The sequence below is a fragment of the Drosophila simulans genome, chromosome 3R, assembly GCF_016746395.2.
Source record: "Drosophila simulans strain w501 chromosome 3R, Prin_Dsim_3.1, whole genome shotgun sequence".
Classification (NCBI taxonomy): domain Eukaryota; kingdom Metazoa; phylum Arthropoda; class Insecta; order Diptera; family Drosophilidae; genus Drosophila; species Drosophila simulans.
Genome location: NC_052523.2, coordinates 343,439 through 365,615, shown reverse-complemented (window position 1 = coordinate 365,615; position 22,177 = coordinate 343,439). Strand labels below are relative to the sequence as shown.

General features: G+C 38.6%; 2 protein-coding genes across 3 annotated transcripts in view; one reads left to right on the top strand and one right to left on the bottom strand.

Moving 5' to 3' along the window:
• Positions 1-22,177, top strand: part of LOC27207479 — a 97,367-nt gene that overhangs the window by 35,546 nt on the left and 39,644 nt on the right. The window contains 1 exon segment of the mRNA XM_039295414.1: positions 21,995-22,164. Coding sequence (XP_039151348.1) covers positions 21,995-22,164 — 170 coding nt within the window.
• LOC123327255 lies at positions 1,598-7,417 on the bottom strand. 2 transcript variants are annotated; one of them, XR_006541863.1, is made up of 4 exons: positions 7,205-7,417; positions 6,908-7,126; positions 2,373-2,578; positions 1,598-2,309 (listed from the first exon to the last, which is right to left on the bottom strand). XR_006541863.1 is itself a non-coding variant. In XM_044923196.1 (3 exons), the coding sequence occupies exons 1-3, from the start codon at positions 7,408-7,410 to the stop codon at positions 2,482-2,484; spliced, it is 522 nt and encodes a 173-aa protein (XP_044779131.1). In that variant the 5' UTR covers positions 7,411-7,417; the 3' UTR covers positions 1,598-2,481. The 2 variants fall into 2 exon arrangements, 1 of the variants encoding a protein (XP_044779131.1); XM_044923196.1 differs by having other exon boundaries at positions 1,598-2,578.

Below are 22,177 nucleotides of genomic sequence, written 5' to 3'. Positions count from 1 at the left end.
CAAGCCCTATTTTAAAATGAATACTTTACAAATTCACAATTTGCTTAAAACAAATATAAAGACAAAATCAATTTTTAAAGGAGTTTTCCTTTCAGACCAGCTTCCAAAAGGTATTCCAAAGTATCCGTCCTTAATTATTGCAGACACCGACACTTCAGATCAATCTGGAACTCATGGGATTGCATTCTATTCGAATGTCGCAAATAAACAGCATTCTTTGATTCTTATGAAAAATTTCCCCAAAAAAGGAATCCGTGACATATTTAAAATCTAACGCTAATAAACGTTTCTACAATAAACAACAGCTACAAGGATATTTTTCTAATACGAGTGGTCATTATTGCATAATGTATGGTCATTCTAAATGTAAAAAGAAAACGCTAAACAATTTATTAAAAAAATTTAAGAGAAATTATGTTTTATATAATGATAAATTAATACTTAAAATTTATAAGTCTAATGATAAAAAAAAAATGCAAGATATTTAAGAAAATCAATTTACTTTATTAATTGAGTCGGTGCTATACAAATCTTTCGTTTAACTCATAATATTTTAACATGATATCATAGGCCTTGTCTCTTAGAATCGGAAGCCTATGATACTGTCACGTATCTGGTCCTTCCGAAACGTCATCATCACTCCAGGGACAAAGCTTTTACTGGAATCCATACTGAGAGTGGATCAGTTCTTTGTCGTCTAAATACTCCAGAGTAATATTCAAATATTAAAGCGTCGTCACGTTCTCCTCAAATATCATCTTTTGGAACTGCATCAAGAATAGCTCAATTTGTTTCGGGTCCATTTTAGGTTGATAGTTTTACTCTCCAAGATTTTTTTAAAGACTGATGTTAGCTTTAGAAAACTCAAACATTTATATTGGAAAATTTCATTTACTTATTTATTTACTGATAAAAATTCAATTCGTGCAGAACTATATCTATTTACATCCTTCCCCCTTATATACCATATGGGTAATACCATTCTCATTAAGTTTCCTAAAAGGTGTATAAGTACAGATTTTGTTTACATAACTTTTAAGGCAAAAAAATCCAAACATCAGTATCGTCCTTGTTTGGTAAACTCAGAGCTAAGGTATAAGGTATCTCTTTCAGATTCTTCGGTGATCTCAAATCCAATACATATTTAGGTTTTCAATTTTTGTATAGCCAATCACAGTCTTTGATTCATTCAGAGTCTCTAAGAAGTCCTAGAAATTCAACAAAATTAAGACAGAATTTATTTATTAAATTCATATATGCATATCATATCTGAACAACGTGAGATTTTATTCATTATGCTCAAGTAACTAACCGCATTATACTTATTCATGTAATCACCATACTTTTATACTCTTCAGCACTATATATATTACAATATACACCGCGCATCATCAGATTAGCGCCCCATGCATCGCTTCGTTTCTTCTTATGTTTTGTATTTTGCCATTGCACGAAAATCTATCAATGTTATTGTTTTTGTTCACTAATATCCCCTTTGAGGATAAAAAGAATTAAAATCTTAAAAAAAAAGAATTAAAATCTTTTAATTCTGATTTTTTATTTCGGCGAAAAATTGAACACGTATATTGGATCATCAAATTAGCGCCACCCAATGCAGTTTTGAATATCTTCCATAATTTGAAAGGTAGGACAACAACATTTTTTATGTTGTTAAATTGAAAGGTTTGCTTTAATTTTACGAAAAAGGTGGGTAGAGGAATGCTGTTAGCTTTCTATAAATGTGGGCCGTGTTGTCATAAAATTGCAGAAAAGACCGAAAGAACTATAGCCAATTTTATTAAAAACAAGTAAACTTTAAAGGGAAAAAAATGTCCAAAGCTCTCGCTCAAACAGATTTCTAAATATCTTCCCTAAATGATTTTTGGGGGCTTAAGGGGCTCTAACCTGGTGACGCGCAGTGTATGTGTTATGCTCTTTATATACATATATATGTCGGAGATTGAGTAGGTCTAACGTATTATTTTTGAATGTAACCGAAATTATGTTATCAATCCGTTATATTAAGAATAAGCAGCGAATAATTAAATTCACGGAAAGCGTTCCGTTATTGTGTGAGCATCATATGTGTGTGAATTCAAATGAGCATGACACCTGTTGTTTTTTGTAGAGTTTCGTGGAGTCAAAGTAAGGTTGATGAAATAAATGAGTTAAGTTGAGCAATAGAAGAAAAGCATCGGGAGAGCGACGCTTGAGTAAATTATCCTGGTGAGAACGATAGAACGCACAACAAACAGGCGACTTGCTGTGCTGCACAGCTGAAGTGAAAGAAAAGACGCGCTCCGCTTCTCCTAAATATGTATATAATTACACGGGTGCAATTTTTATAAGTCAAAGATGCAAAAATGACTCACCGTTGCTGCATGTGATGGAGGCCTCCTTAACAAGCGCTGGTGCTGATTTTTATGGTTAAAGCAAAGACACTAGAATAACAAGATGCGTATCGCAAAAAATTTTTTCCCACTATTTTTTAGGGCTGGCTCTAGAGGTGGCTTTAGTGTCGCTCGAATTTTTGCTCAAGAGCGAGAGAGCGGAGATCTCTACGGCTAGCAACTCTCTTCTACGCACAATAATAATAAAAATGTTTGTATTATTTTTATAAAATATAGTTTTAATGTGTATTTTCTTTTTTTTTTTTGTTAATTTATGTCATAAACTACAAAATTAACTATAACATTTCCAGATCGAAACTTTGTTCTTTTTATAAGTTGAAATATTGTTGAACTTAATGTTAACGCTGTAAAAGGTACTGCTCAAAGAACCCTGTTGAAGTTTTGCAACGAAATGCGCCTAAACTCCAAATATATTAATTCGTTTATTAGATCAAAATTGATTTTGGCCCGAAAATCGTCTTCTAGCTAGTATGCAAGTTATCCAACCCATAATTATAGCAAAAGCCCCAGTTATAAACAAATATCAAACTGCAATCTCAGCAGCATTAACTTTGCCCTTGTCTTTGTCGCCAACACTTAGCCACCCGATAAATAACCAAACTTAAAGTAAACACAACTTCCACTTGGAGACCAAGCCATGATCAACTTATTGCGCTTCAATCAAAACTGCATCAGTCAGAATATTTCAATTTCACAATGCTGTGAAATAATTTCATTATAACGCTTTTATCCTAAACATACCTGAAAGTTCAAAAATTTCGAATGAAAAGCTTCTGGCCGAGGTTGATTGGATCAGGATTGAGAATTAGAAGATCAGTTTGAATTGGGAAGAGATCATGAACAAATCGTGAATATTCAAAAATATTGAAAAAAATCAAGACCAGGAAGAAAAGAAGAGCTGAGGGCAATCCCTCGCTACAACTAACAACAAAAAATTGAAGGAAGACCCAAATAGATAATAATCAGAACTATTAAACTGAAGGAAGACCACAACAGAAAATAATCAGGACCCCTAAACGGAAGGAAGATTCCAACGGAAAGTATCGTAAGCAGAAAATAATATTAAGTCTTGAAAAAAAAAATGTTTTTAATAAAATAAAAGTAGATATAGGGCATACTATAAAGATTAAAATTAAACATTTCAAAATCAATTAAAAAAACAATCTTGAAAAGTTAGTTAATAGTTTTGAAAATTTAAATTTAACGATGGCAAACGAAGGTTTAGCACCAATATTTTTTGCGGGCGGGATATCCATCGCCACTAATCTGACAATGGAATTAATTAAACGATTAATAAATGTACAATTGTGCGAAGTGACCAGAATAATTGAAGTGATAGATGGGCAGTTAAACGCTTGCAAAAATGTAGTGAAGGATTATAAAATCCAAACAATTGACCCAACTACAAAATGCGAAACTACCTTAGAGGTAGTTAAGACTTTACCAAAGTTAACAGGACCCAATATGTATTCTGGAGAGAAGCAGCAGAAACTGTCATGAGTCTATATTAAATTCAAATATTTGATCGCTTTAACAATTCTACGTAATAAAATTATGGGAGCAGTACATGATGCTCTAACTTACCTTGGTACAGTTTTAAACTTCCAAGCAATTATTTCCAGATTGGATTTTATTTATAACAATAAAAGACCAATCCGCATTCTCGAATCAGAATTAAGCATCCTTAGACAGGAACGCATGACCATTACAGAATTTTACAACGAAGTAAACAAGAAACATTGACATTTATTATTATTATTAAGTGGATTTCTATGTGTACTGCGATCCAGTAGGATCTATTGGACTACCCCTTCATGACTCAAAGATCTCCCTGAAGTCCAATGCACTGTATAAAAGCCAGAATTTTATTGGGGTTCAGGGCTGCAATTGTTTCCCGTGGGACTACATACATGCCCAGTATTCAGTTCCTCCTGATGGAAAGCGCCGTGCAGTCACATATAATATGTGCAGAGCTCCCCTCCTCCATGCAACAGAAGCGACAGAGTTCACTGTCTGCAATGCCAATCTTATGCAAATGACTGCGAAGTCGGCAGTGCCCCGTAAGAAGGCCAGTTAAAATACGCACGGTGTTTTTCCCGTTTGTCATTAAGGTCTTGAATCTTTTGTGGTTATATTCAGCTCCTAGTTTGTCTAGGGCTGTCCTCACTTCATTTACTAGCTTATATGTTATCTTAGCGCCTTTATGACTGCTTGAATATCAGACAGTATAGGAATGTCCTTGCCACGATAGTTCCTTTGCAGATTAAACTCCGCACAGCGTCCAATAGCACAGACTTCAGCTTGAAAAATGCTGGTGTATCTGCCCATTGATTCGTGGTATTTTAACCTGGGGCCACTTACCTCGTCGGTGAAGGATCCGTCTGTATACCACTTTATTGTTTGTGGTTTCATAGGGTGTACTTTCCCCAGGGAAAGTGTCCAGTTGGACAACTGTTTTTATTACTGAGATGAGTGCTGAAGTTCTAAGCGAACCTGCGCTCAGCTGGCATCTCATCCCTTGGTTGCATCAGCAAAGGGATATCCCTTTTTAGGCTTTCAGCATCCTTTCTTGTAAGGTTGCAGTCATTTCCTGCTCCCTCAATTCTTATTAGGGTGGCTTTCCGTTTCATTTCAATGACGATATGAAGCGGCGTTACCTCCATTAGTACTTCTAGGGCTGCAGTTATGAAGTTTCACCTTAGTGGTGCTAAGGCGTGCTCTATCACCACACGCTATTACTCCATAGGTTAGTATGGGTCTGACTACCATGAGGTACAGCCATCTTATTATGCGTGGTGAGGTTCCGCACGACTTTGATGCAATTTTCCTACACGTGAAAAGTGCTCTGGTGCACTTATCAATTGTGTTACCGACATGAGTTTTGAAGCTACGTTTGGAGTCGAGGCTTATCCCAAGAAACTTAACTTCTTTGCTGGCCCCTATGCGACATTCTGACAGGGTTATTTACTTCATTCTCTGTAGCTTGTACCTATTTGTAAAAGGAACAATAACAGTTTTGCTAGGATTTAGGCTCAGGCCTACTTCCTTGCACCATAAGCTGGTCATGTTGAGGCCCAGTTGAATGATATCGCAGAGTGTTTCCTCATATTTACCTCTGGCTATAATGACAATATCGTCAGCATAGCCCTGGCAAAGTATACCTCTGCGGGTCAGTCTGTCCAGCAACTCGTCTACCAGCAAGCTCCACAAGAGAGGCGAGAGGACACCCCCTTGGGGGCAACCCCTTGTGGGAGATACTGTGGACGACTCTCCTCCGATAGTGGCCATGGCTCGCCTAGATGCCAGTAGTGATTTGATCCATCTACTGGTTGTTGCATCTAGTCCTCTTGTTGTCAGGGATGCGTTGACCGCCTCATGAGAGGTATTGTCGAATGCACCCTGTATGTCTAAGAAGGCACATAACGCCACTTCCTTATGAGTAAGTGAATCCTCAATAAGGCTTTTCAGGTGATATAGGGCAGTATCAGTTGATCTGCCCGCCCTGTAGGCATGCTGCGTCCGTTGGAGCGGATGCTCTACAAGCAGAGTGCTTCTAATGCTGACATCCACTAGCTTTTCCAACGTTTTTTTTTAGCAGGATTGGCTGAATGCCATCTGGACCAGGAGATTTGTAGGGCTGGAATGTACCAATTGCCCATCTTAATCTCTCCGTTCTTACTATTGATTTTGCTTTGGCCCAATCAGTAGAATACGGTCTATTTTGAGCCGTTACCGGGGTATTCCCATCCGTTTGAAGCGTGCTTCCCGGAAAGTGAGTTGCCAGTAGTAGCTCAAGTTTCTCCTTACTTCCTATAGTATAGGAGTTATCCTCCGTACGTAGTGCCTGATTTGATTCTGGCACTCCTTTGAAGATTGCTCTGTGAAGTCTTGCGCCTTCACATGTGTTTACTATTGCCTCACAGAAGGTTCTATAGTTCCTTCGTTTGGCTTTCCTGATCTCATGGTTATACATAGTCAGTTTATTCCGGTAGGCATCCCAGTTCCCTTCTCTTTTGCTTTGTTAAAGAGACGCCTGGTCGCTTTCCGTAACTTCTCCAATTGGTCGTTCCACCATGGAGCATCTTTTTCCCTCTTGGCTCGACCAAGGGAGCAGTTTTCTCTAAACGCGTTAGTAAGACACGAGTTAATATCTTCTAAGGCGGCCTCCAGTCCTAGAGTGGTACGGAGTTTCCCGGTTACCCCAGAAGCTGGATTCCGCAGTAAGGAGACAATGAACCCTTCCCAGTTCGTATTCCTGGGATTGCGCCTACGCTCGCTACATTCTAGACTTAGCCCTATGTTAAAACGAATAATTCTGTGATCTGACATTGACTCCTCACGAGATACGTGCCAGTCGCTTATATGCGAAGCCACTGATCTGCTGGAAAGTGTAATGTCCAGAACCTCAGATCTTACCCTGGTAACAAATGTCGGAACATTGCCGACATTTAGGATTTCTAGATTGTTATTCAAGATAAATTCTAAGAGTGACTCACCTCTTTGATTCACTTCGCTGCTGCCCCATGTGCATTTGCATCACATCCGATGATGATGGGTGAGTGTGTCCTCTTGCAGTATTCTGCCAGTGCAGTGATTTCGGGCGGTGGGCACGCCTCGTCACCGGCAAAGTATACCGATGCCACCACAGTCTTCTTGGCTGCTCCCACATGGCTTGGCTTCTACCACGATCGGTACACAGTCCTGCGTGAGAAATTCTGTAAGTATATAATAATTATACTTCTACATGCCAGGATACAGGTTCTAGGGCTAGAGGCCCGTTGATCCCAAATTACCTTGGCGTTCTTAACGTACAGCCCTGGTTATACCAGGGTTCTGTACCAGGGCTAGCCCAAGATGTTGTTTGGTGAACATCCTTGCCAGCACAGCCGAGGCCGCCTTGGCGCGATGGATGTTCACCTGAGCTATCCCTGTACTTCCGACCATTAGATGATAGTCTCCATCGTCGGCGTTGCTGATCTGGAGATACCCAGATCACCATCCACCGGTATCGCTTCTTTCTTACTCAGCAGGTCTAGTTCCAATGCCTAGCTCCTGAGAGGATATCGGGGTCTGATCCCCCATCTCGATGATGGTCGCATCCTCATCATCCGCCAGATCCCCGACCCCAGAGCCACCACCCTCATTCTTCCTTGATATGAGACGTCAATTCTATGATCCACTTTGTTGTTTTGCCCCCTGTCCTGGGCAGAAGATGGTGATGTTGTGTGACAATGGCAGGTCGTCGCCCATCCTTACCTCCAGGGAGAACCGCTCCACTTACTGAGGCTGGGGACTGCTGATTGCAGCCACTCAGCAATGGTTGCGTTGCGGCAGTCCACTATCAGGTGGCCCACCCTGAAGTGGATTCCTCCAAACTAGGACTGTTTCCTCCAGTAGTGCGTCCTCGAGCTGTGAGAGGTTCTCACTGCTGAGGATGACTTTGGGGTACCCCTCTGGTACGACCGCAACCTTAATAGCCCCAGTTACGGTCGCATACGATGGCTTGCGTACCTCAGTTGCCTTTGCAGCCCTTGAGGTACTTGGGCCATCGAAGTAGCAGTCAGTGGCCTGCTCTTCTCCACCTTCTGCCTCTTAGGCGATTCCGTCGGAGGCGTCAGAGTGAAGTTTGCCCGCTTCGAACAGAGTTGGGCCTTTGCTCTAGCGGCTGGTGTCTTGGCCAGAGATGACGTTGACTTGCCCTGCTGAACGTAACGAAGATACCACTTCGTTCTGGCCCCGCTTAGCCCCTTACGGTTAGGGTCATCCCGGGCCGTCCGCTTGGCCAGCTTGAACCACATTCGAGTAACTCTGTGTGGCTGCCCGATACTTCCCTCCCGCAACTGGGCGTGCTTGTGCCGTTCGCGCTCCGTTTAGGAGCATTTTTTGGTGTTACCACCGAAGTTGGCCGCTCTACGTCAAGGAGACGCTCCTCGTAATGTCTTGCGACATTTCCCGCAGTCAAGGCCTGCGGTATTTTAAAATTATTTGGTCTATTGCTCATAGTACCCATGAGTTGCAGAGAAATAAAAGGCCGCCTGGGCAGAGATCCGCAGTACCCGGGTAAGGCTAACTAGACCGGGCGGACCGCCACTTGCCCGGACTCTCCGTTATCGACTGGGCTAGATTACACGGGCCCCCAGCCTGGCAGACTTTCGGCACGGGTCGAATGACACCTTAGTCCGGCCCGGAGATGTGGAAATTTTTGAGAGTTACCAGCTCCAGCCCAACTACGATTAGCCAGCACTCTTAGCAGAGACCTAACTAAGAGCCTGTTCCAGCCGCCCTCACGTGGAGAGTGTATTTACCCATAAATAAAATTATAATGAAATATGGAAAAGATAGTGAAATAACCAAAGATACGAATAAACAATTAGGAGCAACGCTCTTAGAATTTTTATTTCTGGATTGAACGGTTCAATCTCAAAAGCACTCTTTTCCCTAAACCCACCAGACTTGCCAAATGCTCTGGCACAGTGTCAGGAACTAGAGTCTAACAATTGGCGAATAGGTATTATGAATTTAGGAATGAAAATAAAAAGAAAACTAAAATTTTCCCGTAGATTCCAGAAAGAATAAAATAAATCACATAGAATGATAATAATTGGAATAATAATCAGAACAATAATCAGAAAAATAATTGGCCGTCAAACGGAAATTTGGCACAATAATAATGGAATTTAAATAAAATTCTAAGGTACAACCCCCACCAGAATACAAGTAGATAGTCTTCATACCTTATTGGATCGAATAATAACACAATAGTCAGAGTATGGTAATAATTATAGAGGGGATAATAATAACGGACAGAATCATAATAATTCAATCCATACCTAGCATAAAAATTGAACCTCGTAAGTCAATTACCCCAGAAAGGAATGAGAATAAGTAACATTGATGAGCATAATTTTTTTGATCAGAAGCCCTATCCGGTCAACAAAAAAATAAAGATTTCGAAATAGATTATGAACAAAATTTAAAAGAAGCATTCTGAAATAAATATGACACTTTCATTTTGAACGGATATTCGAGGAGAAATACTAATACTATACTAATAAATGATAGGGCAATTTGTAGAAAACACTATCCTCATGCTGTCAGTCTCAGATTTCTTTAATAATGAAATCGATAGAATGCTAAAAGAAACAATTATAAGGCCAAGTAGGCCTTATAGTTCACAGTTTAGTAGTACAAAAGGGTCAAAGCGAAGATGGACTCTAACACATCGACTAGTAATTGATTATTAAAAAATAAACGAATACACAATAGACTACTTTCGAGTGGCAATCGACATAGGTCGTATTAAAAGTAAATTCAGAGAAGTCAACAAAGCGAATTCCTGTTTTCGCAAGGCAAATTTTTGGAGGCTAAACAATTTTATAGCTGGCTTTAATTGGTCCGATCTTTACTCCTGCAACATAATGGCGGATGCGATTAATATGTTTTATACCGCAATTAAATCATTCTTTGACTCTTGTGTTCCGATGTACTATCCGTCAATCTCTAAACCTCCTTGCTTTAATAAGGAGTTGACACACCTAAGAAATGTAAAGTCCAGACTCTATATGAAATTTAAAAATACCGGTTCTCAGTCCGTCCTTTCTAAATATGTAAGCGCTCAGTTAAACTTTACCGTGCTTAATGCTCAGTGCCACAGGAATTATTTAAACCGTTGTAAGATCCATCTGGCACTGGATCCGAAACAATTTTATAATTTCGTTAACACTAAGCGAAAAACAAGTTCTTACCCTTCCTCGCTATTTTTTGAAAACCCTACGGTAACATCGGATCAGGCAATAGCCAATCTATTCGCCAAGTTTTTTCACACAACATATTCTACTTTACCTCATTCCGAACAGCCACACTCTTATGCGGTATCTAAGTCGAATCTAATATTTGGCCCCACTATAAACGAATGCTCACTGCTTAACGATCTTCAGCGTGTTAAACCGGTCTATTCGCCAGGTCCCGATGGAATCCCTGGCTGTGTCCTCAGATTCTGTGCGGAAGCCTTGTGCAAGCCTCTACTAAAACTGTTTACCTTATCTTTAGAATCTTCACAATTCCCTCATATATGGAAGGAGTCCTTTGTGATACCTCTTCACAAAAAAGGTAGCAAACTGGATGCAATTACAGAGGAATCTCTAAATTTTCGGCTATCCCAAAACTTTTCGAAAATGTTATCACTCCTCATTTGCAGCACCTTTGTAGATCAATCATATCACCGTGTCAACACGGTTTTATGAAACGCAGATCAACAACCACTTACCTCTTGGAGCTAACTTCTTTCGTAATACAGGGTTTCAAAAATATCAAACAGGTGTCATCTACACTGATTTTAGTAAAGCATTTGACTCTGTTAATCATTACCTTCTAATAAGAAAACTTGATCTATTAGGTTTCCCTGTTGATCTTCTAAATTGGATTTCAAGCTATCTGAATGGCAGGACACAACAAGTCCTCTTTAAAAATTCGTTATCTTCTATTCTCCGAGTCACATCCGGTGTCCCACAAGGGAGCCATCTTGGTCCGCTTCTTTTTACCTTATTCATTAACGAATAAGGTAAAAAGTGTACTTATATACGCAGACGATGTTAAATTATGCCTCCAGTACAAGGACACTTCTTGCCATTTGTACTTACAATCCGATCTAGACTGATTTCAAATTTTGTGCCGTGATAACATATTAGACTTAAATGGCTCCAAGTGTAAAGTTATGACCTTTTGTCGTGCCAACCCAATACGCACGACTTACACTCTAAGTGGGTGCTCTCTGGACAGAATAACACGAGTTGATGATCTTGGTGTTCTTCTGGACCCAAAACTTAAATTTTCCGACCATATTTCGTCTATTGTCAATAAGACCAGGGGTGTGCTTGGTTTTATAAAAAGGTGGTCCAAGGAATTTGATGACCCTTACTTGACTAAAACCTTATTTATTTCGTTAGTCCGTCCGATTCTCGAGTACGGATCACCTGTTTGGAGTCCACAATACGCAGTCCACTCGGACCGCATTGAATCAGTCCAAAAAAACTTCTTACTTTTTGCCTTGCGGCGCCTAAATTGGGTTGCAAACCATATATTACCTCCTTATTTCAGTAGACTACTTTTAATTAATTTACCATCTCTAGCTAACCGTAGAACTATACTATAATAGACTTTATCCTATTATATGTAATCTTGACTCCCTGCCGCTATTAAAGCAATCGATTTTATCTTTTTTATTACATAATTAGATCCTACTAACACTAATATTTAACATAGTTATTTTACATTATATTCATTTCCTCGTTCCTGTTCTCTTTTTTATATCGCGTCTATATCTTCTCGTGAATCGAGCCGTACGATACACGGCAGCGCCCCTCGGTCGGTTGGGCGGGAGGTGTGGCAGTGGGACCCGGGCAAAAAAAAAAAAAAAGAAAAAATACCGGACAGATACCCAATGCAATAATATTATCTTACTTTGGAAAGTCTAAATATTTCTCAACAATTGAATCAGGAATCAGGATTTCACCAAATCTTAATAAAAGAGTCAGATATCGAAAATAAAAACAGCCTTTTCTATTAACAACGGGAAATTTGAGTTCTTACGTATGCCATTTGGATTACGAACGCACCTAGAATATTTCAAAGAGCAATGGACGATATATTAAGAGTACAACTCGGAATAACTTGCCATGCTTATATGTTTTCAAATACAACTGAACATCATTATACCGATCTAATTAAAATAATTAATAGTTTCCAACAAGGTAATATGAAAATCTATCTTGAAAAATCGAATTCCTTAATTTAGAAATAGCATTTCTTGGTTATATTGTTTCTCACAATGTAATTAAAACAGATCCAGAAAAAATTTCCACAATTATGAACTATCTAACTCCACAAGTTGACAAGAGATCTGCTTATACGCCTAGAAACGTGTTTTCATCGAGCTCCGTACAAAATCACTTAATTTAGTGAAGCAAATAGTTAATAACATAAAATATATAAATAAATCGAAAGCGAAAGAGACGCTATCGGCAATTTTAAATTGCTATACTATAACATTTTCTGTGTGTGGAATAAAAAAGTAAAACTAAAAAACAAATAGACAACGAACAAATCGATCGTTATAAAATGAGCCAACGCGAATTGCGCGCTCAGCGGCAAAAAGAGCAAGACGAGCGTCGACTCTCTTTGCACCGGAACAATGCAAACTTCACCATCGTGTCTGACGCCCGCGAGTGCCAAATCATCCACCCGGTCAATGACCTAGCACCTGCAGAATGCAAACGATCGCGATCTTGCTCACCAATGTTTATGACTGCACGAAATGAACCCGAACGCACTGAGAGCGTATCTCTCAAGCTCTCCCCATTCCAAACGGTGTCAAGTTCTTTAGCTACCAGTACAGCAATCACGATATCTACTGCAACTGCACCTTTAGCAACAATAACTGCAATAAAAACTGCAACAGCACCAACACCAACTCTATGCTCAAAACCGACAGCGGTGTACAATTCCGCTGTACCAACAACAACGAAAGCGAGAGCACTCACACCAACTCTTGAAAGCGGAAGCGGACAAGAACCATAACAAAACAAAAAACTTTGTCAAACAGGGCTGGATCGCTACATCCAAATAAAGAGAAAACAAGTTCCATGTTATACCTCTTACTAAGGGTAACATACAATAAACGAAAGTGCAGACTCAGGATGAGTCTAGCCACCGATCAGTGACCAAGTACCTGGACGAAGCTGGGAAAAGTGACTACACCAGCTGTGCCAAAGTGCCAAAGGATTTCAGGTTGTCATTAAAGAAATAGAGTCATCAGTGACAGCATCTGAAATTATTGCGGCACTAAAGTAGAAGAACTTCAACGCCAAAACGGTGATCAACATTCTCAACAGAAACAAAGAGCCGCAGCCACTCTTTAAAGTCGAAATGGAGCCATCGAGTCAGAAAGACAACAAAAAGGAAGTACATCCTATATATAAGCTACAGTATTTACTGAACTGAAGAATAACCGTAGAAGAGCCACACAAGCGCAGGCAACCTGTGCAATGCACCAACTTCCAAGAATATGGCCACACCAAAGCGTACTGCACCCTAAAATCCATCTGCATCGTTTGCAGCGATGCCCACTGTACTGTAAACTGTCCTAAGAATAAAAACGACAGTTCAATAGGTTATCAGCAACTGTGGCGAAAACACACAGCCAACTAGCGAGGATGCATTGTTTAGAAAAACTCATGAGTCGCCTAAACAAACGAGTGGATTCAGCTCGGGATCGTATCACACCAACAACTCACAAAGTAATGGAACCGACTTCAACTAACATCCCTTCGTCTGCCAGCCACCGAACAATGCCAAATTCTTCCTTTGCAAGTGTACTAAAATCAGGTGTCCAAGTACCGACAGCAGTCACCTCCAGCATCCAGAATAAAATTCGTTGCGTTGAAGCGATTATAAGAAAATAAAAAAGACCTTCATGCAAGAAACTATGCAAGAGCTTATCAGGAACCAAAACATCCTTATTCCAATGCTCATTTCTTCTAAAACAGGATAATAACTCCCTTAATAATAGCTACCAGGAACGCTATTGGCGTTCTTCAGTTCTTAGCCAACAGAAACATTGACGTTATGCTACTCTCAGAGACTCTCCTTACCGAAAAGTACAACTTCCAAATACCAGGATATAAATTTTACTTTACGAATCACCCGGATGGCAAGGCCCATGGAGGCACTAGGATACTAATACGATTGCGAATTAAGCACCACTTTCTTGGTAATTGGTAAGAAGACTGCATACAATGTACATCTATAAACCTCCAATGCCATTACGGCGCGTTTAACTCTGGCTGCTGTCTATTGCCCACCTCGCTTCACAATCTATGAGGAAAAATTCACAACACTTTTTGACTCGTTTGGTGAAAGGTTTGTTGCAGCTGGCGATTGGAATGCCAAGGACATGTACTGGGGATCTCGGATAGCGAACCCTAAAGGAAAATAGCTGTAAAACGCAATCATCAAACCGCAACACAAACTTAACTATGTTTCCTCGGGTGCGCCTACATGCTGGCCAGCAGATCCCATGAAGCTTCCAGATTTGATTGACTTTGCCATCACAATAAGGATACCCCAATCAATGATTACAGCTGAGGAACTTCCAGAACTCTCATCTGATCACTGTCCGGTGCTCTTTCATCTTTTGTACCAGTTACAACACATCAAGCGACCGTGTAGGCTTACAAGCAATAGGACAACTGGGCGAGGTACAAAAAATATGTTTGTTCCCATACCGGCTTTTCTATCCCCCTGGAAACCAAGCAAGACATTGATCAGTTTGCTGGTGATATAGAATTAATACTTGTCCCAGCAGCAAAAGCGTCAACTCCACAAGACAACCATGTATGCAGTATAAAGTTTAACAAGACAAGTAGAGATATTGAACTGCTTGTGCAGTGTAACGCAAAGAGTAAATTAAAAGCAGCTTCTCACAGACTTACCAAAGCGCTTAAGAAAGAAGAAGCGGACGCACAACTAAGGTATATCGAGAATCTCACCCCCACAGGCACAAAGACCACAGGAACCTACAGGCACCAACAGAAACGGTTGTACCTCTCCGTAACTCTACCGGAAACTGGTCTCGCAGTGACACGGACAGAGCAAGAGTCTGCGCTGATTATCTTAAAGAAGTATTTCAACCAAATCCAAATCCACTAACTCATTTACTCTCCCGCCTTTAACTGCATCTGACTTAGCACCACAAGATCCTGTAGAATTTCGGCCAAGCAAGATAACGAAAGTAATTAAAGAGCAACTGAACACTGGAAAATCGCCTGGCCCCAAAAGTGATCATCGAGCTCCCAATGTGTGCAGTTCTACGAATCTGCTTGCTCTTCAACGCAATTACTGAAATTGGATACTTCCCTCAAAAGTGAAAGAAATCAATTATAATTATGATCCCTAAGCCTGGGAAAGACAAAACACAGCCATCATCATACAGGCCAATAAGCTTACTACTTGTCTATCCAAGTTATTTGAAAAAGTCTTGCTGATATGCATCAGCCCCCACCTCAAACACACAACACACTCCATCGCACCAATTTGGTGTTCGGGCAAAACATGGAGTCATTGAACAGGTTAACCGCATCACAACAGAAATTCGCACTGCCTTTGATCACCGTCAATACTGCCCAGCTCTTTTCTTATATAAAAGAGTGTTCGCGGTCAGATGCAGTACAAGCACTTCAAGCGATTGTACTATAGAAGCCAGAGTGCCTCATGGAAGTGTTCTGGGCCCAATTCTATACACCCTATACACGGCGGACATCCCAACAAACTACCAGCTAACGATATCCACATTCGCTGATGACACTGCAATACTAAGTCGATCCAGATGCCCAGTAAAAGCTACGATGCAACTAGCACGCCATCTAACTTGTGTAGAACAATGGCTTGCAAATCGCATACGAGTAAACGAAGGAAAGTGCAAACAGGTAACAAACAAACCTGCCCACCCTTGATAATGAACCACATGCGCATCGCACAAGCCGATAACGTAACATACTTAGGTATTCATCTGGACAAGCGGCTCACCTGGCGGAAACACATAGAGGCCAAGACGACGCACCTCAGTCTAAAAGCAAGGGATCTACACTGGTTTATAAACGTTTGCTCTCCACTAGGCTTGGAGTACAAAGTCCTCTTATATAACTCCGTTTTAAAACCCACATGGACCTATGGCTCCGAGATATGGGGCAACGCATCGAGAAGCAACATAGACATAATACAGCGAGCACAGTCTAGGATTCTGAGAATCATTACTGGAGCTCCGTGGTATCTTCGGAACGCGAATATACACAGAGACTTACAAAGAAAACTTGTTATTGAGACAATAGCAGAGAAGAAAGTAAAATACAATGAAAAACTACCCTCACATCCAAATCCTCTTGCAAGAAAACTTATTCGGGTATGCAGACAAAGCCGACTGCACCGGAACGACCAACCAGCCAGCGTTAAATTTGTTAGGCCACACAGCACGAATCATTTCATAAAATGATATTTAGTTAGTTTAGAATAGGATTTGAAAACTTACTGTTAGTTTCTTAAGTAAAAGGGAAGATTCAATAAATAAGCAAAACATGTAAAAAAAAAGTTGAATTAGTTCAACCAGATATAAAAAATTCACTTCGACGACAGATGCACCAGATGAGCTATCGGAGCAGTTTTATCACAGGATAATAAACCAATTACTTTCATGTCTAACACCTTAAATAAAACCGAACAACTTTACACCACAAATAAAAAACAATTGTTAGCCATAGTTTGGGCTCATAAAAATCTCAGAAAATTTTATATGGAGTAATCGGTATAGAAAAACAAACAGACCATCAATCTCTATCCTTTACAATCTCAGATATAAACTCAAACATAAAATTAAAAAAGATGGTCTTTTCATAGAAAGTTTCACTCCAAAAATAATATAAAGCCCGGAACAACAAATGTCGTAGCTTGAGACCTGCGAGTTTAAGATAAAAAATAACTATGATTTACAATTTTAATAGTCAAATTTTTTTTATAATATCGTTAGGTATTTAATTCAAACAATTTAGCAAATGTTTCACTTTTATTTCTTCATTAGTTTCGAAAATATAGATTAAAACAACATAATAGGCAGAAATTCAGGTGTTCACTAAAATAGCAGTGCTATGAAAAACTAGTAAAAAAATCAACTTGACTTAGAACGAACTTTGTTTTTCTTTTTAATGTGTTAAATATAAATACTTGGTTGAAAGCCTTTGTTAGCCAGCACAGCCTTACACCCACGCGACATGGAGTCCACCAGGTCCTGGCAACGTTGGGGGTATTTTTGACCATGCATCCTGCACAACTTGCCAAATCTGAGCCTTGGGCGTTGGGGATTTTTTCGACACATATTGTTTAATGTCCCCCCACAGGTTTTCAATCGGGTTTAAATCGGAAGATGATGCTGGCCACGGCATTACATCTATTCTATTTTGGGTGAACCTATTCTTAGCCGATTTGCTTCTGCGTTTCGTATCTTTATCCTGTTGGAATGTCTATTTTAAGGGCATATTATATTCAGAATATGACAGTAAGACATCACTAAGTATATTTGCATATGCGTTTTGGTCTACAATACCATAAATCAGATGTTATGGACTCAAACCATTGTAAAAAAAACAAGCCCATACCAGAATTTTCGGTCCACCATGATTGAAGTGGGTGTTTTGGGTGGTACTCCGTGTTTGGAGATCATCAGATATACTGTAGTGAACCAGTTCCACGAAATATCACTATTTTTGACATATCAATCCAAAGGGTATTACGCCATTTGGAGACTGGCCATATTAGGTAGTTTTAGAGAAACTTATCCTTGCCTTAATATGCCTAGGGCTAAGTAGGAGATCCTTTCGTGGACTCCTCGCACTTAAAATTTGATTCAGTAGTCATCTCTGAATAGTAACGTCGCTGATTCCCAAGTTCAGCTCAGACTTTATGTTCCTAAAAATTAACATTCTTTTCTCCTGGGAGCAGTGGTGTCCTCTACCCACTAAAATATAATTTTTTATATACGAACTAACTTAACCAAACTCACTTGTTAGAAAATATTGATAATTTCGGAACTTTACGTTGGTCAAAACCAGACTCTGCTAATGAACAGCCTAAAAGTTGTGATTTTGCTCAAAAACGCAAACAAAAAAAAAAGAATAACATGAAAAACTATCGGGGTTTTCTTTTTTCCCTATCTACACATTCCATTTTACAAAAATAAGTGGAATAAAAAGTGGATTCCGAAAAGGGATATGGAAAAATACCTTTGTATTTCTTAGCTTCCGTCGCACTGCTATTTTTTTATACACAGCTGTATGTATAAGCGAATATGACACAACAGAAAATCTATTTGGAATATTAAGAGAATATCTACCACCACTACCAGTACAACGGTAGGAATGCAAGACGTAGAGAATAATGAAGATAAGGCTATCATAATAGATGAAACACATAGTCGTGCATATGCCTTGCATTGATGCGTATTCAAAATTCGTGGTATTAAAAAAAATCCAAAATAAACTTAACGTAGAGAATAAAGTAATGGAATTGCTTCAACAATTTCCCCACACCAAAGTAATTATGACTTTTAAGAACCAAGCTTCACCTCTGCTAAACTTAAATCCTTTGCACAAAGATGTGGTTTAACTATACATTTCGCAGACCCCAGACACAGTACCTCGAACGGACAAGTTGAAAGGGCACATTCAACATTAACAGAATTAGCTCGTTGCATAAAGGAAGAATTTAAGCTGATTGACTATTCAGAAATAATTGTTAGAGCCGCAAAAGAATTCAATAAGAGCATTCATTCTACAACAAATCAAACAACTTTCGATATTCTCTATAATAAAATTGAACACGAAAACATTTAAAAAATTCTAATGAACACTCAAGAAAAAATGTTAGAAACACATAATGAAGGTCGTAAGGAAAAAGATTATCATGTAGGGCAAGTGGTTTATGAAAAGAAACATGGAGAAAGAAATAAACTAAAATCAAGATATAAGAAACAGGTTGTTAAGGAAAAACTTGCCTAACAAAAGAATAATAATAATTAAATAAGAATTATTCACAAGGAAAATATTAAGTTTTAACAAACATTATATTTCTTTTAAAATTACAGAAAATGCATTTCTTATTACTTTTAACACCATTCGTAATGATAGCCACTTCAGAAATAATTGATTTCTCCAATCACGATTTTTTCCTGTTATCATATGCCCACTTATTCCACATACCTAATTTAAGTCTTTATAAGGAAATAATCGATCTAGAATCAGGATACATAAAAAAGGATCCAAATAAAAGGTCACAATGGGAAATAACTTACGAACTACAATTAATCGAATTAATTTTGTCACAGCTGATATCAACTAAATCCATAAAGGAATAGATGAGTTAGACACTGTTTGGAAATGGTTAACTGGAACTCCGGATAACGATGATTTTATTACAACACAGAATAAAATAAACGACTAATTGAAAACAATAACCAACCAAATGAGATAAAATCACTTTCCGATAACTTTGATAACATTTTTATTGTTCAGGAATTGCCGTTAAGAAAACATCGTTTACAATGATACTTTTACACTGGCAAAAATTGATGTATTTAACACAAAAATGTTAAATAATGAAGACATTAAAGAAATATTAAATCACCAACAAAAGCCTGTAATTATTGCAGATCTAATGGATATCTCCGTATTCAAAATTGTACTACATAAATAGCTCTTAATTATTTATATCAAATACCCTGTAATAGTAAATATATGCGAAATTTATTATGCCTGATCCATTTCACATAATGATTGAAAATTACTAATAAGTAATCAGGTCGCAAAATTCGAAAATACTTTCTATGAAGTATCTAACTTAAGAACGTTAGGAACGAACTTTTTAATATCTATGGTAATTTAAGTAAATATAAAACTTGTTTTACCCGCTTACTGAAAAGAGAGAAATCAGTTTGCACAAAAATACGAGACAAAAATAAGAATATAGATATCATTCAAGAAGGTGTCATTCTAAGAAATGCAAATAATATTGTAAACAATACTCATTTAGACGGGTCATGTTTAATAACATTCAAGGGCGCATCTACAATAAATCATATTTCATACACCAATTTAGAAAACAAAATACTTTAACACATAACAACTAACCACTTTAAGAATCTGGATATATCAGATTACATAAAATCCAACAACTCAGAACTTACTCTTGACAACGTTAATATTTTAAACCCATTTATTGAAATTTACAATTGCAAAATATAAATTTCATTTATATTACTAATTTTAATCATTTTGTATTTGATCACTTTTTCTTTTATTTTTGTTTTTTTAACGAAATTATTTTATTTAATTGACTAGCGTTCCTTCTTGAACAACTTAATCTAATCGGTATAATTTTAACTATTCTTATTATCTAAGTTATTTACAAAGATTATATGATTCAGAGTATTAAAGAAATGGTATGTTTAGGCAGTAATATATAGAAGAGGGCTTTTACCTGAAGAACACGAATTTTATTCAGGTGCGTTTTGGCAGCGATTCCATACACCTGTGTGGCATAGAATAGACCAGGAGCTAATATGCTCTTGTAAATTTTAACCTTGTAGGCAAGGGAAAGCTTGTTTCGAGCAGCAATTAACCAGGACATTTTAGAAACATTCTTTTTAAAGGACTGCTCTATCGCCGTGATATGCTTTCCGAAGGTTAAGCTTCTATCTAAAATCACTCCAAGATATTTGTATGATGACTTGTGGTCAAGCACTCTTCCTTTAAGTGAGACAGAATGGCAACTACCTATGCGCTTTGTGAAGGTGACGTTTGCGCATTTGTCGGCATTTATGCAGATGTTCCACAGCTCTGCCCACTTCTGGAATGCGTCCAAGTACTCTTGCAGTGCGTCTGAGGCCTCGATAATGCTGTTGCTTTTTGTCAGTACCGCTGTGTCGTCAGCATATGTTGCAATCAGCACCTCTTTGCGATCTAAGCCAAGGACTGCTGCCCGGGTGGGCATGTCCGCGGAGAAGATTGAGTATACAGTAGGGCTTAACACACTTCCGTGAGGTACTCCAGCTTCGATGGCTTTTGAAGACGAAGTGCATCCATCGGTCGTCACACAGAAGGTACGTCCTAGCAAAAAGCTCTTCACAAGCTGGAATAGCTGGGGTGTTAGAATTTCCTTTGCTTTATGTAGAAGTCCAGGATGCCACACTCTGTCGAAAGCTTGTTGAATGTCCAGAAAAGCTGCTACCGCATACTCTTTCCTTTCTAGGGCTTCTAGTGCAAAATTGACAACTCTATGAGCTCGGGTGTTCCATGTTGAGTCCGGAATCCGCATCCTGTTGAGAAGTATCCTTTCCATAATTTAAATATTTGATTACTACATTAATAATAAAATTCAGAAATACTATAATTGTAACCAAAACGGCCAGAACTTGAAAATCTAAATACTGAAAAAGGATTTTTAACAGTATTAAAAGAACGTTTATGTGAAGGAGGAAGCGGGAAGCGGGGCGCGTCATTTTAGAAGGTGAGAGTTATCCAACACTTAAAAGCAATCTGCGCCAGTTAATAAACAATTTTCAAACTCCAATCTCAGCAGCATTGCCTTTGCCCTTGTATTTGTCGCCAACACTTAGCCACCCGATAAATAACCATCATCAAAAAGTGGATGCATAGTGCAAAACAAATGTACGATTCTTTCTTTTATTTGATTCTTTTTATTTACCGTTTACACCTATGCTGCCAAAATAAAAATGTTTGTATTGGGAGTAAATTACTGTAGTCGTACCTTAGTTAGGGCGTATCCCTGTACCAGCGCTTGGAAAACACGATTGACGCAATTAGACCTTTTTCGCAATTTTATTACCTTAAATTCTACAATATCTATCGATATGTCAGATAAAAGTCGCAATTTCACATTCTCATTTCCACAAGCTGATAGTCGGGTAGCTCGACTATAACATTCTCTATTGTTATAATAAAGTGATTTTTTTATATGTTTTTCAGATCGGACTTTAATTATTCTACAAACATGTTGAAGTCACAGCTATTGACAATCCTGGCCCATTTGTATGCAGAACTAATCTTAATGACGATTTTCACTCTCCTAATGAAAAGCACGATATCATTGCCTTCAGATCAATTTTATGATTCTAAAAGAATTTTAAACTTTGCTGGTTTGTTTACTTT

Bases quoted from the DNA above. Each gene is read 5' to 3' on its own strand.
- LOC123327255 (XM_044923196.1), bottom strand. From the start codon at position 7,410: ATGGTGATCTGGGTATCTCCAGATCAGCAACGCCGACGATGGAGACTA. The intron at 7,127-7,204 runs GTAATTTGGGAT...ATATACTTACAG, and splicing joins TGTACGTTAAGAACGCCAAG to AATTTCTCACGCAGGACTGT. The intron at 2,579-6,907 runs GTGAGTCACTCT...TATTGTGCGTAG, and splicing joins CAGCGAAGTGAATCAAAGAG to AAGAGAGTTGCTAGCCGTAG.